Below are 21151 nucleotides of genomic sequence, written 5' to 3' on the forward strand. Positions count from 1 at the left end.
AGATACTGCTAAACCAATGTTGAAGAGCATTCTACTTATGTTTTCTTCTAGTAGTTTTATGCTTTCTGGTCTTACATTCAAGTCTTTTTTTTTTTTAAAGATTGGCACCTGAGCGAACAACTGTTGCCAATCTTCTTTTTTTTTTTCTCCCCAAATCTCTCCAGTACATAGTTGTATATTTTAGTTGTGGGTCCTTCTAGTTGTGGCATGTGGGACGCTGCCCCAACATGGCCTGATGAGTAGTGCCATGACCACGCCCAGGATGCAAACCAGTGAAACCCTGGGCCGCTGAAGTGGAGTACTCGAACTTAACCACTCAGCCATGGAGCCAGCCCCTACATTCAAGTCTTTAAGCCATTTTGAGTTAATTTTTGTGTATGGTGCAAGATTTTGGTTTACTGTCATCTTTTCCCCCAACATCATTTATTCTAGAGACTTTCTGCTCTCGATTGTATTTTCTTGGCTCCTTTGTCAAAAATTAGCTGTCCACAGATGTAGGGCTTTATTTCTGGGATCTCAATTCTGTTCCATTGATCTGTGTGTCTGTTTTTGTGCCAGTACCATGCTGTTGTGATTACTACAACTTTATAGTATATTTTGAAATTAGGGAGTGTGATATCTCCAGCTTTTTTTTTTTTCTCAGATTCCTTTGGCTATTCAGGGTCTTCTGTTCTTCCACATAAATTTTAGGATTCTTTGTTCTATTTCCATGAAAAATGTCATTGGGACTTTAATAAGGATTGCATTGAATCTGTAGATTGCTTTAGGATGTATGGACATTTTAACTATGTTAATTCTTCCAATCTAAGAGCACAGAATATCTTTCCATTTCTTTGTGTCTTCTTCAATTTCTTTCAACAATATTTTATAGTTTTCAGTATACAAGTCTTTCACCTCTTTGGTTAAATTTATTCCTAGGTATTTTATTCTTTTTATTGTGATTGTAAATGGGATTGTATTCTTGATTTCTCTTTCTGCTATTTTGTTCTTACTGTATAGAAATGTGACTGATTTTTGAATGTTGATTTTGTACCTTGCAACATTGCTATATTTGCTTATTATTTCTAATAGTTTTTGGGTGGATTTTTTAGGGTTTTCTATATATAAAATCATGTCGTCTGCAAATAGTGACAGTTTCACTTCTTCCTTTCCAGTCTGGATCCCTTTTATTTCTTTTTCTTGCCTGATTGCTCTGGTTAGCACTTCCAATACTATGTCAAATAACAGTGATGGAAGTGGGCACCCTCGTCTTGTTCCTGTTCTCAGAGGGATGGTGTTCAGTTTTTTCGCATTGAGTATGATGTTGGCTGTGGGTTTGTCATATATGGCTTTTATTATGTTGAGGTACTTTCCTTCTATACCCATTTTATTCAATTTTTATCATAAATGGATGCTGTGTCTTGTCAAATGCTTTCTCTGCATCTGTTGAGGCAAGCATGATTTTTATTCCTCATTCTGTTAATGTGATGTATCACATTGATTGATTTGCAGATGTTGAACCTTCCTTGCATCCATGAAATAAATCCCACTTGATCATGGTATATGATCCTTTTAATATACTGTATTTGATTTGCTAGTATTTTGTTGAGGATTTTTGCATCTGTGTTCATCTGTGATATTGGCCTGAAATTTTCTTGTTCTGTTGTCCTTGTTTGATTCCGGTATCAGGATAATGTTGGCCTCATAGAATGAATTACAAAGCTTCCTCTCCTCTTCAATTTTTCAGAAGAGTTTGAGAAGGATAGGCATTAAATCTTCTTTGAATGTTTGGCAGAATTCACCGGAGAAGCCATCTGGTCCTGGACTTTTGTTTTTTGGCAGGTTTTTTATTACTGTTTCAATCTCCTTACTAGTAGTCATCAGTTTATTCAGATTCTCTATTTCTTCTTTTTTCAGCTTTGGAAGGTTATATGATTCTAAGAATTTGTTCATTTCTTCTACATCATCCAATTTGTTGGCGTATAGCTTGTAGTATTCTCTTATAATCCTTTGTTTTTCTGCAGTGTCCATTGTAATTTCTCCTCTTTCATTTCTGATTTTATTTGTGTCTTCTCTCTTTTTTCTCGATGAGTCTAGCTAAGGATTTTTCAATTTTGTTTATCTTTTGAAAGAACCAGCTGTGTTTTTAACTCTCAGCCTCATCCACACCGAACTTCCCACAGTTTGTCAATTACAGTTCGGCTTTTCCTAACCTGGCACTGGTTCCTGTGCAGTTTCTGCTCCTGAGTCTCTGCCTAAGAAGCCATGGCTCCCTGTCTTCACCTGTGTCTCTCCAGTTTGGGGACAGAGGTTCACCCTGTGACCTCACTTCTTTTATGGATCCAAGAAGAGTTGTTGATTTTTTAGTTTGCTGAGATTTTTGTTTGTTGTTAGCATGAAGTGGTGCCTTTCAAGGTCCTTACATGCAGACCCAGGCCCACTGTCTTTACGTTGATTCACAAATGCAAGATCTGAACCAGAATGTTGAAGAATCATTTCTGCACCCGTAGGTGCTGCTTTTTTGAGAAGTGAGACTTCTTGCTGGCACTATTACTTTCCACATCCGTTGAGGGATTCATATTCATGAGAACATTGTAAGATAAGGAGAACAATGTGACGAAATGATGCATTACATCAAAGGCGGGTTGGAGGAAACAAAAAGAATATAAGTAACGGTTTGTGATGCATATTCTATATTTTCAAGCTGCCAAAGACTCAGATAATGGGAAGAAGAAAACATTTAGTAGAACTTCGATGGATAGAAATCACCTAGAATCTGAAAATGCAGTTACATCCACCTGTCGTTCAGATCTAGACCTAAGCAGATGAAACCAGCCCCACGCGGACAGCAGTGGAACAGAGGTGATGCTCCTGTGTTGTGTTGCCAAAGCTCAGAGAAGGAAATCGAGAGATTTCTTTCATTTGAAAGATTAACAACAACAAAAGCCATCATGTGACCAGTTAGAAACACTTCAGAACCAAAGAAAAGAACATAATACAGATGATTAGGAGAAAGTTCAGACCTCTGAAAAACTTTTTACTGTAGGAACTAGAAACAGAAAAGTATTTATGATTTTCAAAAGGATGTGCTTTGATCTCATGGGGAAAAAAAGTATAAGGTGAAAAAAGAAGTTGACTGCAAAGTGAGAGATATGATTGCTAGAGACATCAGAAAAACAATAAATGATAAAGAATAATAAAAGTTGACGACAGAAAAAATGTAGAAATGACTAAATTAATAATGTGGAAGAGAGCTTTACAAAGCTCATTTAGCATTTTTTAGGAATAGGAAAGTGATTAAAGCAGTGAGACAGTTGTTCATGGGAGAACAGAGAGCAACTCCAGCATGTCGGTGCTCCTTAGGAAGTATCCAGAAGAGTAGAGAAGAACCTGTAATTGAAGGCAAATCTGGAAGTCATCCAAAAAGAATTTCTGCATTTATATTGCCTAGACACCATCAGGAAACATGTTTTGTTATAGATTTTTTCAACATAAGGATTTTTAAAAAACATATCTTGCAGGTTTCATAATAGAAGAAAGTTATCAACAAAAAGATCATCAGACTTGTACTCAGAATAAATCCTAGAAGGTGCTCCCTAGATATGAACTTCTTCACCTTCTGCTGTCACTGACTGCTTTGAGAAATACACATGCACATGTACTGAGGTGCACAAAATTGAGCTCACAAGTTAAGGGAACTCACAGTCTGCCAAAGCACACCCGTGGAACTGCTTAGCCCTCAAAGTACACTAGGTGTGGAGGGCAAGCATCACGACCAAAATTTTATGCCCAGACAAGTTGCATTTCTTATGTGAAGGGAATGAAAAGAATTTGAGAAATGCAATGGCCACTCATATACTTACAGGAAAAAAGTGCTTACTGACACATTTCAACTCTATATTGATAATATTATAATAGTGGAAATCTTTAAATTTCCTTTTTAAATATGCTTTCTGAAATTTCCCATCATTAAAGCAGCATCTCCTTCAGAACTTACCACAATTTCAAAGATTACTCCCTATGATGTGTTAGTTTTACTTTAGTGTAGTTTTATTTTATTCATGATTATAAAGACCTCTCCTTCCTATAGATGCCTTTTCTCTTTAATCTAGTCAATTGTCCTTTCAAGACTGTGGCATTTTCTTCATGACCTCTGTTATTAATTTTAGACTGCGTTTGCTTGAAAGAGTTGCTTCAACTCTTCCCAATTCTCCTGTAATACAGATATTTTAGTTAGCTTATAACTGCCAAGTCAAAATAAACAAATAAAACAGAGCAAATTTTCTAATGGAAAATACCTGAAAGCATTTAAGGTAAATGAAATACATAGGATTAAAAAATTTTCTCGAAATATAGCTACTATATAAAGTTCCTGAAAAGATTAGTTAGCTTAATATTAAGAATAGCCTGTTTACTTATTACTGATGCCTGTTTTATCCCAAGTGCTAAGCTATTACTTTGTACAGATTTTCGCCCTAAATTCCCCACAACAACTTTACTAAGCAGATGCTATTAGTATCCCCAGTTTATAGATGAGAAAATGAGGTACAGAGAAAATAAATGAATTGCCAAGAGTTAAGCTGCTAAGCCAGAATTCAAAATCAAGGAAGTCTAACTCCAGACTTGGCTTTTTAAAATCCTATATTATATACCTATGTTAAGTAGGCCACATCACACTTAGGAAAAGTCAAGTTGAAGAGACAAACAAGAGCCAGCCGGTGGCGTAATGGTTAAGTTTCTGCGCTCTACTTCGGCAGCTGAGGTTGGGCAGTTCGAATCCTGGGCATGACCTACACACTGCTCATCAAGCCATACTGTGGTGGTGTCCCACATAGAACTAGAAGGACTTACAACCAGGGTATACAACTAGGTACTGGGGCTTTGGGGAGAGAAAAAAAAAAAAAAGAGGAAGATTGGCAACAGATGTTAGCTCAGGGCCAATCTTCCTCACAAAAAAAAGAGAGAGAGAGACAAACATCCCACTTTCACTCAATTCCCATGTTGTCTTCAGAGTATAATCTTGTGTAAACGTTTTTTGTTTTCAGCGAGTAAGAATGCTAGCAGGCTTAGAAATTTTCCTGGTGTGTATATTGTATGCAAATACAACATTTTGTTAAGACTTAGGAAAGTTAGAAGTATTTTGGAACATCAAATAATCATGCCTAATTATTGAAACTTCAGTAGGTTGTGAGCTGTGGTCATTTTTTGTTTGGTCAATTTAAGATCCCTTCACCATTTGGTGGGGCCCAAGAGACTGCTCAGCACTTAACCTAAACATTGGAGGCGTTTATAAAGGCGTTCTGTTGTCATGTGCTTAAAGAGAATTAAGTCAGTCATTGCTTTATTGTTATTTTTCCAGTAGATTTTCATATTTATACTAGGAAAAAAAGTATGTGTTTACAAATAAAGCAGAATTTGATTTTACGTAATATAAATGTCTATAATGTTAACTATTTTGAAATGTCTATTTAGGTGAACTATTGTATGGGTGATGAGTATGTCTTAAATGAAAGTCTGATAAGCATATTAACAAAAGACTGAAATTACAGTAACTGATTCTGACAATTTCAGTAAATGCCAAGAAACATGGTTCTTACAGCAAGTTCATGGAAATGTTCGGATAAAATATTCATGAGTTCTCTACTAAGAGAAAAGCCTCTCATGGTCTTGTTTGACAGAGGATGACCTTTGTGTTAACGAGCTCCCATCTTTGCTGTGAGTTAGGTTTAGATGCCCTGCTTAGATGGGTAAAACATAGCATCTTGTTCTTTGTGTTTTCTAGCATATGTGATAATTAACAGAAAGGAAGACTTTGAAGTTTTGAAATGAAGTAAATGGGTTAAAAAAAAAAAAGGCATTAAGAAAGCTTTGAAGATCAATTTCCCAGCAGGAAATTTGTCTAAGCAATTAGGATCCACCCTGATTGAGCAAGTGCAGTCGTGCTCAGCTGACATGCTCTGTCAAATAACTACAGCGTTGCTACCTTTAGTGATCTGCGCTGGTCATGCAGTCAGCCACCTGATGGTTCCTACAAAGATGGATCACTGACAGTTACGTACGAAACACACTTTATGAGGATAAAATCAGTTGAATGTACTACAGTTTTTAAATATCAGGAAAACAAAACAAGCAGGAAAACATGAATTGGAAAATTTTCAACTAGATGTACTATAGATTCAATCCAGGTTCCATTTTAGTGTTTGTGCTTCTTGCTTTAGTGTTTGTGTTCCTTGAGAGGAAAGAGAGCATTATTTTCTTCTGAGATGTATTCAGGAAACAATAGCAGTTAAGGTCAACAAGAAGTCGTCTACTCATGTCCTGAAGATTTAAAAGTTCGCTGAAACAACCATCTTTTCCACCACACCCTTTTAGCAAATAAGGTATTTTCTGGTCCAAAGGAAAGTGCCACATTAGTTTTTGTGGTAATAGGACACCATTGATGCATTTAGTCAGTAATTTACTTAATGGCCTGACCCAGAGGTCAGAGTTCATTCTATGGTATTGAAAGATTAATTAGAACCTCAGTGTGTAGATGTAGAGAATAGAGTGTGGACTCGTTAATATTTTTTATAATGATCTCTCTATGTAAAGTCATGTGAAAATTTGATTTTAATAAAGAAATTGACATGACATGTCCCTGGGCAGGGAGTAATTATGCCCTGTTATGAGAAATATGTCTATCTTCTGCCAAAACTCTGACATATACTGGACACATCCAGAAACATTGCAAGAAGGGCATGACCCATATTTGGTTAACAAGTGCTTGCAGAATTAAAACAAGTAAAATGCCAAGTTCATATTATTGATATTGTTCATTGAAAACACTTGCCCTGAAAATTAGATTCGAGCATATGGGCATTGGTTCTAGCCTACTGTCCTTCAGGTGATCAAGTACCTGTGGATGACATGAGATTTATGTGTGTTCACTGATATACAATTAATGTGACCTGGAGAAATCCAAGAAAGTATATTAATTGGAATAAACGTTTGAGTTTTCTAGACTTGGCCTCTAGATCAGCAGTCCCCTAAGTATTTCTACAGAAGATTAGTTCTGTGACATGCTTTTCAAAAAAGTGCTTCCTAGGTCAATTAAGTTAAGGGAATGTGCGTGCTCTATGGCCGTCTCCACCACTGACAAAGCAGAGTAAGACATTAAAAGCTCCGATAACTCCTTCAGTAAGGAAAATTGTTTGACTTTTTTCAATCTAGTATTCCCCAAAATATACTTAACTAAAAAATCCTTTTCCTGTGCAACACATTAAAATTCTAAACATCTAATTTTCTGGAAAATGATTCCTAAGGTAGCACTTACCAGAGATATTCAAATTTAATAACTATCCTTTGGGAAATATTTGCCCAAACTCTCTCATACGTGAAGAAACAAGTTTTTCCTGCAAGGCTCTCTAGCATGTGGAATATGGAAAGTTTTCCTAGATTTGTGATGTTGACTATTGTGCAATTTTCTATAGGATTTATTAATGAAATTGCTCTTTTATCGCCACACAACGTTTATTCAGTGCTGTCTTTTGTCCACCTCAGTAATAGTAGTGAACACTTGAGTGCTTGCAATGTCTCAGGAATTATTTTAAGTGCTTTAAATGAAATAGTAAACTTAATCCTCACAAAAACACAGAGTGGTGGATGTTTTCCATTTTTTTAGAAGAAAAGCTTGAGGACACAGAGAAGCTAAGTAAATTGATCACGGTCACGTGGCCAGTGAGTAGCAGAGCTGAGATTCAAACTCGAAACAGCCTGGCTCCAGAGGCCTGGTGCGTAAACCCAGTGCCACACTGCCACTCACCATGAGAGCATGTGCTGAGACTCCCCGATCTTCCCTCATCCCCCTCAGTTGTAGCTTCAGCTTCCCAGTGGCTACTAGGATGCTCAGGGAGGAGGAAATCTTGCTTCAGGGGCTTGAGATGCTTTACAGTGCTTCTGAGCCAACAGTACCATCCACAGTCACATCACTACATTGAAGCCGCGCTGTTGCCCTGAAACTGTCTGGGAGGAAAGGCTTTTCCTTGGCCCTCTTATGTTTACTGTCTGGAGGCATGCAAATTAAATTGACAAAAGACAGATTACCAAGAGAAAAGACAGATTTTCATTCACATACAAGGAGATGGTTAGAACTGGAGACTTAGGTAACATCTTGACAGTGGAATGTGGGGGAATGAGGGTTCTTGGTTTCTTAGCCTGATGCTGACTTCTTTCTGATGGTGAGTCAGTCCTCCCTGGTTTCAAAACTCCTTGGGGTATGTGTTGGGGGGGAATTTATGAAAGTTGAATTATTTGTGGAAGCCCTGCTTTTAGACAGATAAGTAGGGTTTAGGGGAAAAAATCATAAGTCTTCACAGTGGTGTATTCTGGTTCCCTTCAAAACTCAAATGGACAATGACATATAGAAAGTGAAGAGGGCAGCAGAACAACTTGAAATGTGGGAAGATGGTGAGTGAAGTATGGAAAGTGATCTGAGCAAATTATTCCCAGGTTTTTCTGAAGCAGTGTGAGGGAAGGAAACATCACTGTGGGTGCCAGGAAGCGGTCGTTTCTTAGTGGGTTTATGATGTGGCCCAGTTTCCAGCCTGATAGACCTCTTCTCTTTGAGCAAAGATTGGGCTTCTCCAAGAAGCAAGCAAAATTATGCACCTAAAGGCTACAAATACAAATCAAAGACAAGTATATACAAATTAATATATGTAGTAAAAAAACTGCCTATCAATTGAAACTGACCTCGTAAGTCAAAGCAGAAGACCATGATAAGAATTACAGTAAATGATATAATCCTAAAATTATTAAGGACAGTACTACATACATTCGGGGTGATATTGAAAATACTTAAAATTCTATGGCATAGGCATTAGCCAGATAGAAGAGTGCAGGCTGCACACCAGTGGTACGGCCACGATGGTGTGGATGGTGTGTGCCAGCTGAGTGTCACCATTGCAATGCCAGGTCTTTCCATTTCCTCACCTCCTATCACCTTAGTACAGACTAATGTAGTTTGAGTATTCAGAAATTGTATGTTACTGAATTCCAATACTTAGTTTTTGAAATTAATATTACATTTTATGTATTTTTCATGTATACTGTACAATTAATTTATTATAACCTAATGCTAAGGAAACGAGTATTACTTAGTTGCATAAACTCATCTTGCAAATGTGTAGACTAAAAAAATTAAATTGAGTTTTATCCACATACTTTTTCCCCTAGAAATATAATTTAGAAAAAAAACCAAGAATATATAGCACATCATATTGCACTTTAAGTGAAGTGTAAAAATGTGGCAGATTTGCATTATTCATTATTAATAATAATTAGATCATTTTCATTTTTAAAAATCTTTGTAATTTTGTTAACTTCTGCAGTAAATATGGAGCAGTACCATTTGGCTTATTAAAAAAGTAGTCACAAAAATCAAGGGGAAAAAGTGTAACATATGCACTGAATGCCTTTGAAGCTACTGTGAAAACGCGAAGTAGAATTATGAGCTAGCAGCCAGTGTGAGAAGACTCAAGCTTTTTCTCCACATGCAGTGATTTGTAAACAACAATTACTAACTAGAGAAAATGAGAGGAAAAACACAGGGCTCAGCGAGGTATTATTTTATGTCAGTGATTTACTCTGCTATTTATCAATGATGAGAACAAAATCACCCATATCCTCAGGAAGCCACAAATGTTTCATGGCAGCTGTGGGAGCATCTGGCTACTTGTCCTACACAAAGACTACCTCCATCATGGAAGAATCAAGATGTATTCCTCTCGCCTTGAACCAGAAACAGTGCCAGTGAATCTCCTGTTGCATTGCATTATTTCTTTAATGAGAGAACAAAAGCAGTTTTACCATCTCATTTCTGGTGAATTAGCAGGAACACTTCTGCATCCTCTGAATCAGTGTGACAGCACCATTCAACATTCCCTAGAGTGGCCGGCAGCGAGTGCTTCCTTTCTGTATTTTCTGGAAATACACACACACACACACACACACACACATATATACACACATATATGCCTGTATAAAATTGTGAATATAGCTTTCATTCCCAAAAAGTAATAGAGACAAAAGCATAGCTTTTTAAATATTTTACAGCTAGATTATATAGAAAACATATAGAATCTTAGGATTCTATCCTACAAAATCTATGGAATCCAGCAGATTTTTACTCATCAAGAGGTGTCAAACTGTGGCTAGGGAAAGTGAGAGCACAGCTTGTGAGGTGGAGCTAGTATGGGACGATGAAAATGGGTTTAGAATTAGTGAAAAGGCAATTGATATTTGGAACACTCTCAATCAATATTCAACTAACAGAATATTTTTGGTTTTGCTTTTATTTCTGAGTCCAAATACTTTTTCAAGTGAGACAGTTAAATAATGGAAAGTATTGAAAATTCAAGAAACTAACCCAGGATGGACTTTAATATTATACAGTTAAATTATACCATAATGTCCTTTTTCATCAACACCATATATTCAAACTCTTATCGCTTTGTAATAATCTTTCCTTATTTTCTAGTATTATTATTACTATTATAGATTATTATTATTTTCTTGCATTAATTCTACTCTCATAAAATGATGGTCATATGCATGGAGTATATTGTCAGTTGGACAGTAGTCATATGGTGCCGTAGAGGATTTATAGAACAAAACCACAGAGGGCAAGACAGTTGTCTGAGAAGCCTTGAAACAAGCTTTAAACCAGTTTTGAATAAAAGATATTCACGTCAAAGGTACCTAATGTGCTTGTGTGGCACTGTGCCTAGGTCCCCTGGGGACTCAGATCTTGACATGTGCCACAATCATTGGGGTACAGTCCCTAAGTGCTAGACTCTGTCTGGAGTCTGCTCCTTTCTTTCCTCTTATGTGACTGTGAATAAGTTGTTTCCAATCTGATCTTATTTCCTCATCTTTAAAATGAGAAGGACTGTAACCTACGAAGTTACAGGGTGTATTAGGTGATTTAATGTGTGTGAAAGACCATGGGAAGTTGAAATGTGAAGTACAATGTATTAGTATGTATTCTATAAAAAGAAATAGCAGAAGCTTAAGATAAAGGCAGTCAATTGCTGGATGTCATAAGGAATAGACAATAACTGTCTTAGGGGTTCAGACATCAAAATCAGTTCCATCTGAAGTGATCAAAGAAGTTTTAAGCTAGTCCGGGGTTCTATCTTAAGGGAAGAAAGGTAATTGTTGCTATTTTATTTTATCGTTTGAATGGAAGCCCTTAAATGTGAAGCTCTCTTCTAAAATCCCTAGGGTTATCCATGGGCTATTTCACAGCCCTGAGATGTGACTGAAATTTTCTTGTCTATTTATGCACCTTAGGGATACAACAGCACATAAAAAGATTCTTTTTTTCTTTTGAGATGTCCAATAAGCAAATCTATAACACTTATGAGACTAATTTTCATCAAGCTTCTTGGTTTAAAACACTTTTTAAGCCAATGGTCTTTCGGCTAGCTTTCTGTGCAATTTTGCATCATCATATAAACTCAGGGATGACAAAAATACAGGGGAAGACTCAAATTTAAATGACTCCTCCATAAGCCGCATGTATTACTTTATGGTCACAGCTTATAAATATATTCATATTTAGGCTTAACTTTTTGAAATTTATTAACATTTTGAATTATATTTTTGAAAAATCTTCAGAATATCACGAGCTAAGATTAAGATTAATTAAGCTCTTTGAAATAAAATTCTGTTCCTTTTAAAGCAGTTTCAAAAATTATGGACAATATTGTAATTTGTTAATGTAACTTTAAAATCAGACAGTTGTTAACTATTGGACAATTGTTAGATTGATTTGTGTTCTGCTCTCGTTACATCTGGTTTTACTAGGCTGGCATCGTAGACCACTAGTAAGGGTTTGATGCCATTCCATTCATACATACATATATATATATCTTTTTTAATAGAGAACCCAGTAGAGAATAGAGAACTGAAAACCTTCTTCAGTTTTATTCAGAGCAAAGAAACAAGAAAGTTTAGGTCCCACTAGAAGAAACTCAGCCATGAGTTTGGAACCTACTCAAACTACAGGCAATGAGAACAACATTCTCCTGTGCTGTGGATTGGCTGCTGCCGTTGTCTGTCTGCTGTGAACAGTTATACACAGCCGTGCGGCCCGTGTTTGGAAGAGTCCGCACGGCACCGCAGTGTCAGGACAGCACCTCACGTCTCTTCACACCACTCGTTGTCCTTGCACCTCGGCTCCCTCTTCTTCAGGAAGTCATTCTCAATTTTGAAAGTCTCACGAATCTCATGAGTTTTCTGCTCAACTGTATTGGAAACAGTCTTGCATGTAACACCAAGCAAATCTTTGGTGTCTAAGGAGTTTGCAGCCAAAATAAGTTCAGAACGTGTTCCTTGGTCAACTTCCAGGAATTCTTAGTCCCAAAGAGGACATCATCTGTTCCTCTTTCTTTGTTCTCATTGTCCTCGGGAGGAGGGTCATGCTGGTGGTGGGAGCACCACCGACTGACCTTTGTTAATATCACTGAATTGACATGTGGTAGAGGAAGTGGGCCATCATCTCCATCATCCATTCCCAAATCTTCCGACATAGTCTTGTTAGTCATGCAATTTTGTCATACAATAGTTATGCAATTTAGTTATACAATTCGGGGGTATTTGCTATTTACAAAAGCATTTTGAATCATGGTATGCATGCTGTTTTGCAACTTATTTTTGTCACTGTAAATATTACACTTATTTTTGCATTCCTGTGTATCTACATCATTTTTAAAACAGCCTCATTGAAATCTGTTCTATGGATTCTTTTAAATGTCTAAACTTTTTTTTAAATAAAAGTTTAAAGCAGCAGTAAAATTTGTCTGTAAACTTTATCCATTCATCATATTATCTTAAAGATGTTTTTGCAAGCTTTATCAGATAGCTGCTTCCTTTCCGCAATATTAGTTAAGATGATTTTAGTCATTTACTTATAAAGAACTTTCCTAGTCATTTTAATTGAATTTTCTCTCTATTTTGATGTTATTTAAGTTGGCTCATTTTTTCCTATACCTGGAACATGATGCAAACTTTTTGGTGAATCAACTCAGGCCCAGAAGTTACAAACTATCTTCAAATATAACTAGGATATTATATTTTAAATCTATTTATATAATCTTCTATTGTAATTTCTATAATTGTACAGTTCAAATAATAGTACTTTTACTTATAAGAATTATTAGAAACCAATGTTCTGATTTTAATATAATGGGATGTTATGAATAAGGAAATTGTTTGAAGTTAAAATGAGAAGGGACAAATTCTTAATTTCTCTCTGTGTCCAGGCCCACTCCGTGAAATTTTGGTGAATGGCATATGCTAAATTCGTAGAAAATACTGGTACAACATCTATATTTTTACTGAAATTTGACAGGTATAATAAGGTCAGCAGAAGCTCAAACTGGTCTAATTTGAGAATAATTTTTTTTCCCTTATATTTCAAAAGAAACTTCATTTTATAGCATCTGTCATATAAAAAGTTTCTCAAAAACCTCTGGAATAATGTAAGAGTCAGTAGAGATGTATGGTGTCAAGTCATTCCTCTTTTTTTTTTTCTTTTTTTGAGGAAGATTAGCCCTGAGCTAACTACTGCCGATCCTCCTCTTTTCACTGAGGAAGACTGGCCCTGAGCTAACATCCATGCCCATCTTCTTCTACTTTATATGTGGGATGCCTACCACAGCATGGCATGCCAAGCGTTGCCATGTCGGCACCTGGGATCTGAACCAGCGAACCCTGGGCCGCTGTAGTCATTCCTCTAATGCTACATATTGAAGTTTCCAATATCGTCCACTGGAGTTCTCATATTTTATGCACAAATTTTTCATTGTGCTAAATAATTTTATAGAGAAAATTGCTTCATATAATTTGGATTTTCTGAACCATACTGTGTATTAACGTACTGCTTTTGTAAAGAGCTGTATCAACATACAGAGGGCACACATTTTAAACAGTTATGAGTTAAAGCAGAGGCTGTAGGAAGCAATAGAGGTCCATATACACCCTAAATGCTGCATTTTCTATTTCAGAGAAGGCCAACACCATATGGAATTTCACTTTAAAATAACGCTTCAATTCAGGCATTTGTTTTGAATATATTTAATGAATTGTTTTCTTAGTAATCCACGTTTATATAACATCTGAATTTGGTATATTGTGACAACACTGTAGTTACCAACAAATATAAGGCAGAAAATACATTTATTCCTCCATGTGAGAAAAACTGATTTTAGGACACAAAAGGGCAGCTATTGATTTTTACTTCTGATTCTGAAAAGTCAGAGAAGGAAAGAAATAGGCAGGAAATAAGATGTTGTGGGGTTTGTCAGATCAGCAGCTGAGTGGAAGACTCGGCGATGTTTCCTGCGTCAGAATTATGCATTCAGAATAGTTTTCAGTAGAGTTGTGTTTCTGATCTACATTTCTTCTTAAGCCTACAGTATCTTAGCTTTGACCTTCAACATAAATGGTTGTTGAATAGATTACCACATTCTTGAAAATAGTTTTAATACAAACCTTTCTGATTACTACATTTTCTGAATCTCAAATAGTTTACCAAAAACGATGTAACAAAAATTGAAAAGTGCACAGCGAAGTTAGTTAACAAAAGAGATCTTATTCATATTTAGAAAAGTGTTGTTTTCTCATGCTCCTAATTAAGATTGAATCAATTTTCTTAAATATTTGCTTTATACCGTGTATCTTATTTCATTCCCATAAATCCTCGGGGTGGAGACTGTTTCCATTTTAAAGATGACAAAGCTGAAGCTCAAAGGAGTGAGCAATTGTTTAATGATGAGACGTGAAGGTGAATTTTGATATTATCTCAAAATGTCAAGAAAGAAGTGGAAAATTAACATTTTTGCTGCATTTCCTCTTAAAATTAATCCTACTTTAGTATTGTAATATGTTCAAAATTAAAATCTATGCTCAAAACTGGAAGCAAGGAAGGAGACAGTGACACAAATATCCTTCTTGCCTTCAAATCTATTAGTTCTTGAAATTTTTAAATATCAAACATTATCACTGCTATTCAAAATCACACTTCAGATTATTGCAAATATTTCTTATTTTGAGCATGTAATTGAGATTAATGATATGTCATGAAGCGATGTATTTTTCTAAAACTCTATCAACTATTGCTAATTCTTAGTCATCTACTGAGCATATTAAGTTTATATTTAGGGATATGCATGTGTGTGTGTGTGTGCGTGCATGCGTGAGAGTGTTCGTGTGTGTGTGTTTAGGTGAGAGAGACAGCAAGAGCACAGTTTTACGCACGTGTTTGTGACAATGAAAATCTTAACAGTGAATATTAAGTAATAGAATCTTAGTGTTAGGATGGACCTTATAAGCCATTTAATACATTTGTTCAGCAATGCAGAAAATCCCTCCCCACACCCCTGCTCGCTACTTACCCACTTCTCGCCTCAGCAGTTGTGCTAAGAGTACACTGCCTCACCAGGCCGTCCATTCTGCTGAAAATTTCGACTTGTTAGAAAGCTCTCATATGGAGTCGTTGTCTTCTTCCTGAACCCTCCCCCTCGGTCTTAGTTCTTACCTTGGGCAAAAATAGAATTAACTTTCCACTTTTGCTCATCTGCCATCCTCTTTCTTCTCTCTTCTTCTTCCCTTTTCTTTCTCTTCCTTCCTTCTTCTCCTCCATCATTTCCTTTTTCAGTGCTTTCCACTGTCTCCTTTCTTTATCCTTTTCCTCCCCATGTCTCTTCCCAGAAAGATGTATGTGTGTGTTAAAGGAAATACAATCGATGACACAATGAAATGTAAATAAAGAACAATAATATAATAAGTAATATAGACCAGAAAGCACAACTCAGAACAGACTTTTAATTCTATATGATTTTCCTCATTTCTTTGCTCAAGCACCAGTGAGTATAATTGCAAAGCACGAACACATGATAGTGTTTCTCCCAGTGTATGCTCAGGAAAGAGACACGTTACACTCAATACCATAATTTTACTTGTGAAATTTTGTAAATGCAGTATTTATCACGTGAATTGACATTTTTGAAACCTGAGAGCATACTTCGAAATATTTCTGATCTATATCTTGTTTTGAAAATGTTTATTAAATATTTTATTAAATATTTATAAGAACAATATAACAATATCTGCCTCACGTGCTTTTCTTCCAACGTAATAAGAGTTTAGTGGTAATATACGTTGTTATCTATTTTCCCCATGTGGTTGAGACCTGGTTATGAGTTGAAATATACATGTGATACTTAAATTCAGCAGTATTGGTGCTTTACTTTATTTCTGCTTTCTATCTCTTTTCTATATCTGAGAATAACAGTGTGGTATGTTAAGCCATGTCACAGCTGTGATAGGCTAATAATGGCACTCAGATATGTTCATATTGTAATCCACATCCTGTGGATGTTCTCTATGGCAAAAGGGACTTTGCAGTTTTGATTAAGTTAAGGATTTTGAGATGGGGAGAGTATCCTGGATTATCCAGGTCGGCCCAATGTAATCACAAGTGTCCCCATAAAAGGGAGGCAGGAGGAGATGTCTACAGAAGAAAAAGCTGTGAGCCAAGGAATGCAGGCAGCCTGTGGAAGCAGGAAGAGGGTGGGAATGGCTTCTCCCTGGAGCCTCCAGAAGGAACCAGCTCTCCTGACACCTTGTAAGACTCATTTTGGACTTCTGACATCCAGAACTGTAAAATAATAAATATGCGTGGCATTTGAGACACTGATTTTTTGGTAATTTGTTACAGTAGCAATAGGAAACTTACAACAGTTCAACTCAGTTCTCTCTCAAGACCTTAATTTTGGATATATTTGTGGTTCATAGGGAAATTGGTAAGTGTTAAAGATAGATTTCTAAAGCAGTTATAAAAAGACATCTATTTAACTACCTGTTATTTTATATATTCTTTACATTTAAAAAGTACTCAGTTTCCTTAAAAAATATTTTGGACACTATGGTCCTACAGATTTTCCCTATGTAATCCACAATCTGTCAGGTTTCTCTATTCTCTGCCTTTGTTATTAGAAAAGAGAGAGATTTTCCTGTTTCTGATGATATCACCTTAAGTTATAGATAATATAGGACTAATTTTTTTCCAGTTTGTCCTAAGAGTTAATGTTCTATTTTTTTAAAGCCTTTAGCTTTAAATTTCAAGGGTCTTTCCCAAGGAAATATCATCATGTAACACAAAACTTGCTCACTCTTTCTACTTCTTTCTGACATGCCAATATGGCAGGTAGCTTGACAAGACGTTAGTGAAAAATGTGCGGAAATATTTGCACAGAAAACTCTCACTACCTGTGGAGGCCACAGTGAAAAATCACTTTATTACTGATGAGTCCAAATGACACAGCACTGTCAGCACTTGGTTACACCGAGGAGGACCTGAAGCATTATCTTTAAAGTTTTTCCAGCATGGTCTGTGCCTGTTTAATTCCTGCTTTATTAGTCTTATGACTGGCTGATTTAATGTGCTCACTGTTAAGCTTGTCTTTAGGCTGCTGTTTTCAGTACTTTATACCACACACCTCTACTGGCTATTATATCATTCCTTTTATAATTGAATATTTTAGCCATTCAAGTAATAATTATGGAGACTATATCAAAATAGAATAGGGATTAGACTATATGATTTAAAAATAGAATTATAAGAAATTATTTATATTTTACAGCTATGTAAAATTCAGATATTTACCTATGAAAGGAATGTGCAAAAGTGGAGAGATTTTAGGGTTCACATAGTTCTTAGACCTGAAGTCCATGTCGAAGTGAAGAATCTGTGCAGTCAGGGAACAGATTTTCCTTGTTTCTATTTTATAGAAGTATGGGAGAGGACTCACAAAATTTAGTTGATGCTCCCATACAGTGAGGTAGCCGTCGAAGGCTTGGACATAGAAGAGGGCGTGCCTCTGGTCAGTCACTAGTTCTGAGGTGCTGCTGCCAAAACTGAATCGAAGCTTCGCAAAGATTTTATCATTTGACCTTGAGTGGTAAATAATTATGAGGCAAAATGTAATACACTGGTAATACTGTTCTATGACATTGCACATTAAACTGAAAATTAACCATAAGATTGTGTACATGAAAAGGACATTTTCAAAAATTGTAATGAATTGATATATTTAAATCAACTTCTAATTTGTATGATTCACTTTAAAGTTATAGTTTTTCCATAAAGCACCATTTAATACACTATAATTCAGAAACATTAATGTTTCCAACGGGGATAAATTTATTAATGTTAGTTTATTAGTAGTGAATATGACTCAATTTAAATATGAATTATCTGAACACTTTTTCTTATTTACCACATTCTCCATTTCTCTTTTAGACTATAGCACAAGCTCTTCTATTGCTTATCAATTTCTGTAATTATCACTCATGTTTAAGAATATATTTTAGTCCCACAATAATGCTTTCATCGAATAGCTGGAATGAGTTTTAAATATAGTTTCTAAAGTACTTATTTCCTTAGGAGAACCAAACTTGTCATTCTCATAAATTTAAGAAAATATTCTATCCTTAAGCTACAAAGGCCACATTCAGAAGTAAAATACCAAACTTAATACTTGTCTTTCTTTGGAGTTTAAAGTATATTGATCTTAATCATAGATAATCAATTTTTTCAAATCCTGTTCTCACCTGTGATTCGTACGTTTGAATAGATTTCTTTTTTTTCTTTCTTTTTTCTTTTTTTTTTTTTTTGAGGAAGATTAGCCCTGAGCTAACATCTGCTGCCAATCCTCCTCTTTTTGCTGAGGAAGACTGGCCCTGAGCTGACATCCGTGCCCATCTTCCTCTACTTTATACGTGGGGCGCCTACCACAGCATGGCTTGCCAAGCAGTGCCACGTCCGCACCCAGGATCTGAACCGGTGAACCCTGGGCCACCAAAGTGGAACATGCACACTTAACCACTGTGCCACCAGGCCAGCCCCTTGAATAGATTTCTTAAAATGAATTGGAAAGATATCATGAGTTCATAATGATATTTACATTTCTAATTTTCATTATCATGAGTTTACTTCTATAGAGTTTTTGCTTATCTTCATTGATCTGACATCCATATCTCATTTCTCCCCAGGAAAGAAAAATCCTAGTTGTCAGTAGCACCAACATAATTACTCATTCACTTTATCCCTCAATATATACACACAGATTCAGAATTACAATACCAGTACTACCACCAACAATATCATTATTAAAAATAGTTTAATAATTTTGCAGTTTTTTCCAGTCCTTAAAATATACCCCACTGGGCTGGATGCTAAGGTACCGTGTTTTAACTCCCTTTAAGTAGTTCCTCTTGGAGGCTATACCTCCAACTCAATAAACAGGTTTCTTTCTTTTGTTTATTTTAAAAATTTTTTAGTTTGCTTTTTTAAATGTTAATTTGTTTCCTAATCATTTAAGATATTTACATGGTTCCAAAGTAAATCTTCAGGGAAAGTATATTCTGAGATGTCTAGCTTTTAACACTGTAGTGTCCATCCTGTTGCTTCTCACCCCCTAAAGGTGAGCATTTTTATTATTTTTTATTCTTAGGTTTATCCTTATTCTTACTGTATAGTTTTTTATACATTTTTTCCACCTTACTTTTTCACTTAAAAACACATCCTGAAGTGATCCCACGGTGGTATTTATAGATAGTCACAAGTCCTTTTTACAACTTCGCAATTCACCAGTGGATGTAGCATAGCTTTTTCAACCAGTCTTTTATGGATGGACATTTAAATTGTCTCCAATCTTTACAAATAAATCTTAGTGAGTAGTCTTGTAAACATGTCACTTCCTATCTGTGCAATGTCTTTTTGGAATAGATTCCAAAAAGCAAAAGTGTAAGTGAACATATAATTGGCCTTAAATTGTTGAATTTCCCTTCCTAAGAGTTGTTCCATTTGGTATTCCCACCAACAATGTATTAAAGTGCTTTTCCCCCACAGCCTATCCAACAGAGCCAGTGTCCAACTTTTGGATTTTTTGCCAATCTGATAGATGAGAAAAGGTATCTCAATAGATTTAATTTGTATTTCTCTTTTTATGAGTGACGTTTAACTTCTATATAAAAAACTACTGTTGTTAGGGGCTGGCCCAGTGGCGTAGTAGTTAAGTTCTCATGCTCCACTTCTGTGGCCTGGGGTTTGCTGGTTCAAATCCCAGGTGTGGACCTACGCACCGCTTATCAAGCCATGCTGTGGCAGGTGTCCCACATATAAAGTAGAGGAAGATGGGCATGGATGTTAGCTCAGGGCCAATCTTCCTCAAAAAAAAAAAAACACAAATTACTGTTTTTAAAAAGGAGAATACTTAAAGATGAGAAATATGTTGTTAGAGAAAAGAATCTACACTGTATGCATTGTGGGTAAATTTTGGAAGTTTAACGCAAGATTACTTTAGGTTATGATTGGATTGTTAAAACAATGTTACATAGAAAAAAAGACATGATTCTGAAAATAAAATTCAGAAGTTATATATTTCAATTTTATGCAGATATCACAGAAAGCATGCAAAAGAAAGAATTCTCACATTAATAAGCAATAATTTACTGTAGTTAAGAAGTTTGTGATATAAACTTCCTTGAAGTACTGAGACTCTATAAAGAACCTAGCCTTGAATATCTTGTAATTGCAGAGGATTTTTCTATAGCAGATTACGGTTTGATAAAACATAGGAGCTAAGTGTGTTGTTCTTCATGTCATAGCTCAAAACCAAAGCCAGTTTAAAGAAAAATGTCCTCCTCTAACAAAGCCGAAGATGATGAGCTCTGGCCCTTATTTCTGGCTAATTGAGTTTTTCCTATGTTCCCTAGTAGTATTTCTAAATATGTTATAATACTTTATTTGGATTGAATGAGTAGATCTTAAGTCTATCTTCTTAATCTAACATCAACAATTGATGTCCTGTTCAACAAGAATTACATTTTCTTTGGAAGACAAAATATTAAAGAAAGGATTCTGGAGAATGATTCCTGCCAATTAATTCTTAGTTGTTTTCTTTCCTTTCAGCACCTTCCCTGATAGGTATGGTAAGGAAGGACTGGGCATCCCAAAATAGCATTGCCCTATCATGGCAAGCACCTGCTTTTTCCAATGGAGCCATACTGGACTACGAGATCAAGTACTATGAGAAAGTAGGTCTTATTTGGAGCTTTCTAAAAT

The 21151-nt window shown here is 35.9% G+C and overlaps 1 protein-coding gene across 7 annotated transcripts in view; it reads left to right on the forward strand.

Moving 5' to 3' along the window:
• EPHA6 (EPH receptor A6) overlaps positions 1 to 21151 on the forward strand; it is a 792264-nt gene that overhangs the window by 485687 nt on the left and 285426 nt on the right. For all 7 annotated transcript variants that reach the window (XM_070508536.1, XM_070508537.1, XM_044771750.2 and 4 more), the window contains one exon: positions 20999 to 21123. In XM_070508536.1, the coding sequence (XP_070364637.1) occupies positions 20999 to 21123 (125 nt within the window). The remainder of the gene's footprint in view (positions 1 to 20998; positions 21124 to 21151) is intronic.

This window comes from Equus asinus, chromosome 5 (genome assembly GCF_041296235.1).
Source record: "Equus asinus isolate D_3611 breed Donkey chromosome 5, EquAss-T2T_v2, whole genome shotgun sequence".
Taxonomy (NCBI): Eukaryota; Metazoa; Chordata; class Mammalia; order Perissodactyla; family Equidae; genus Equus; species Equus asinus.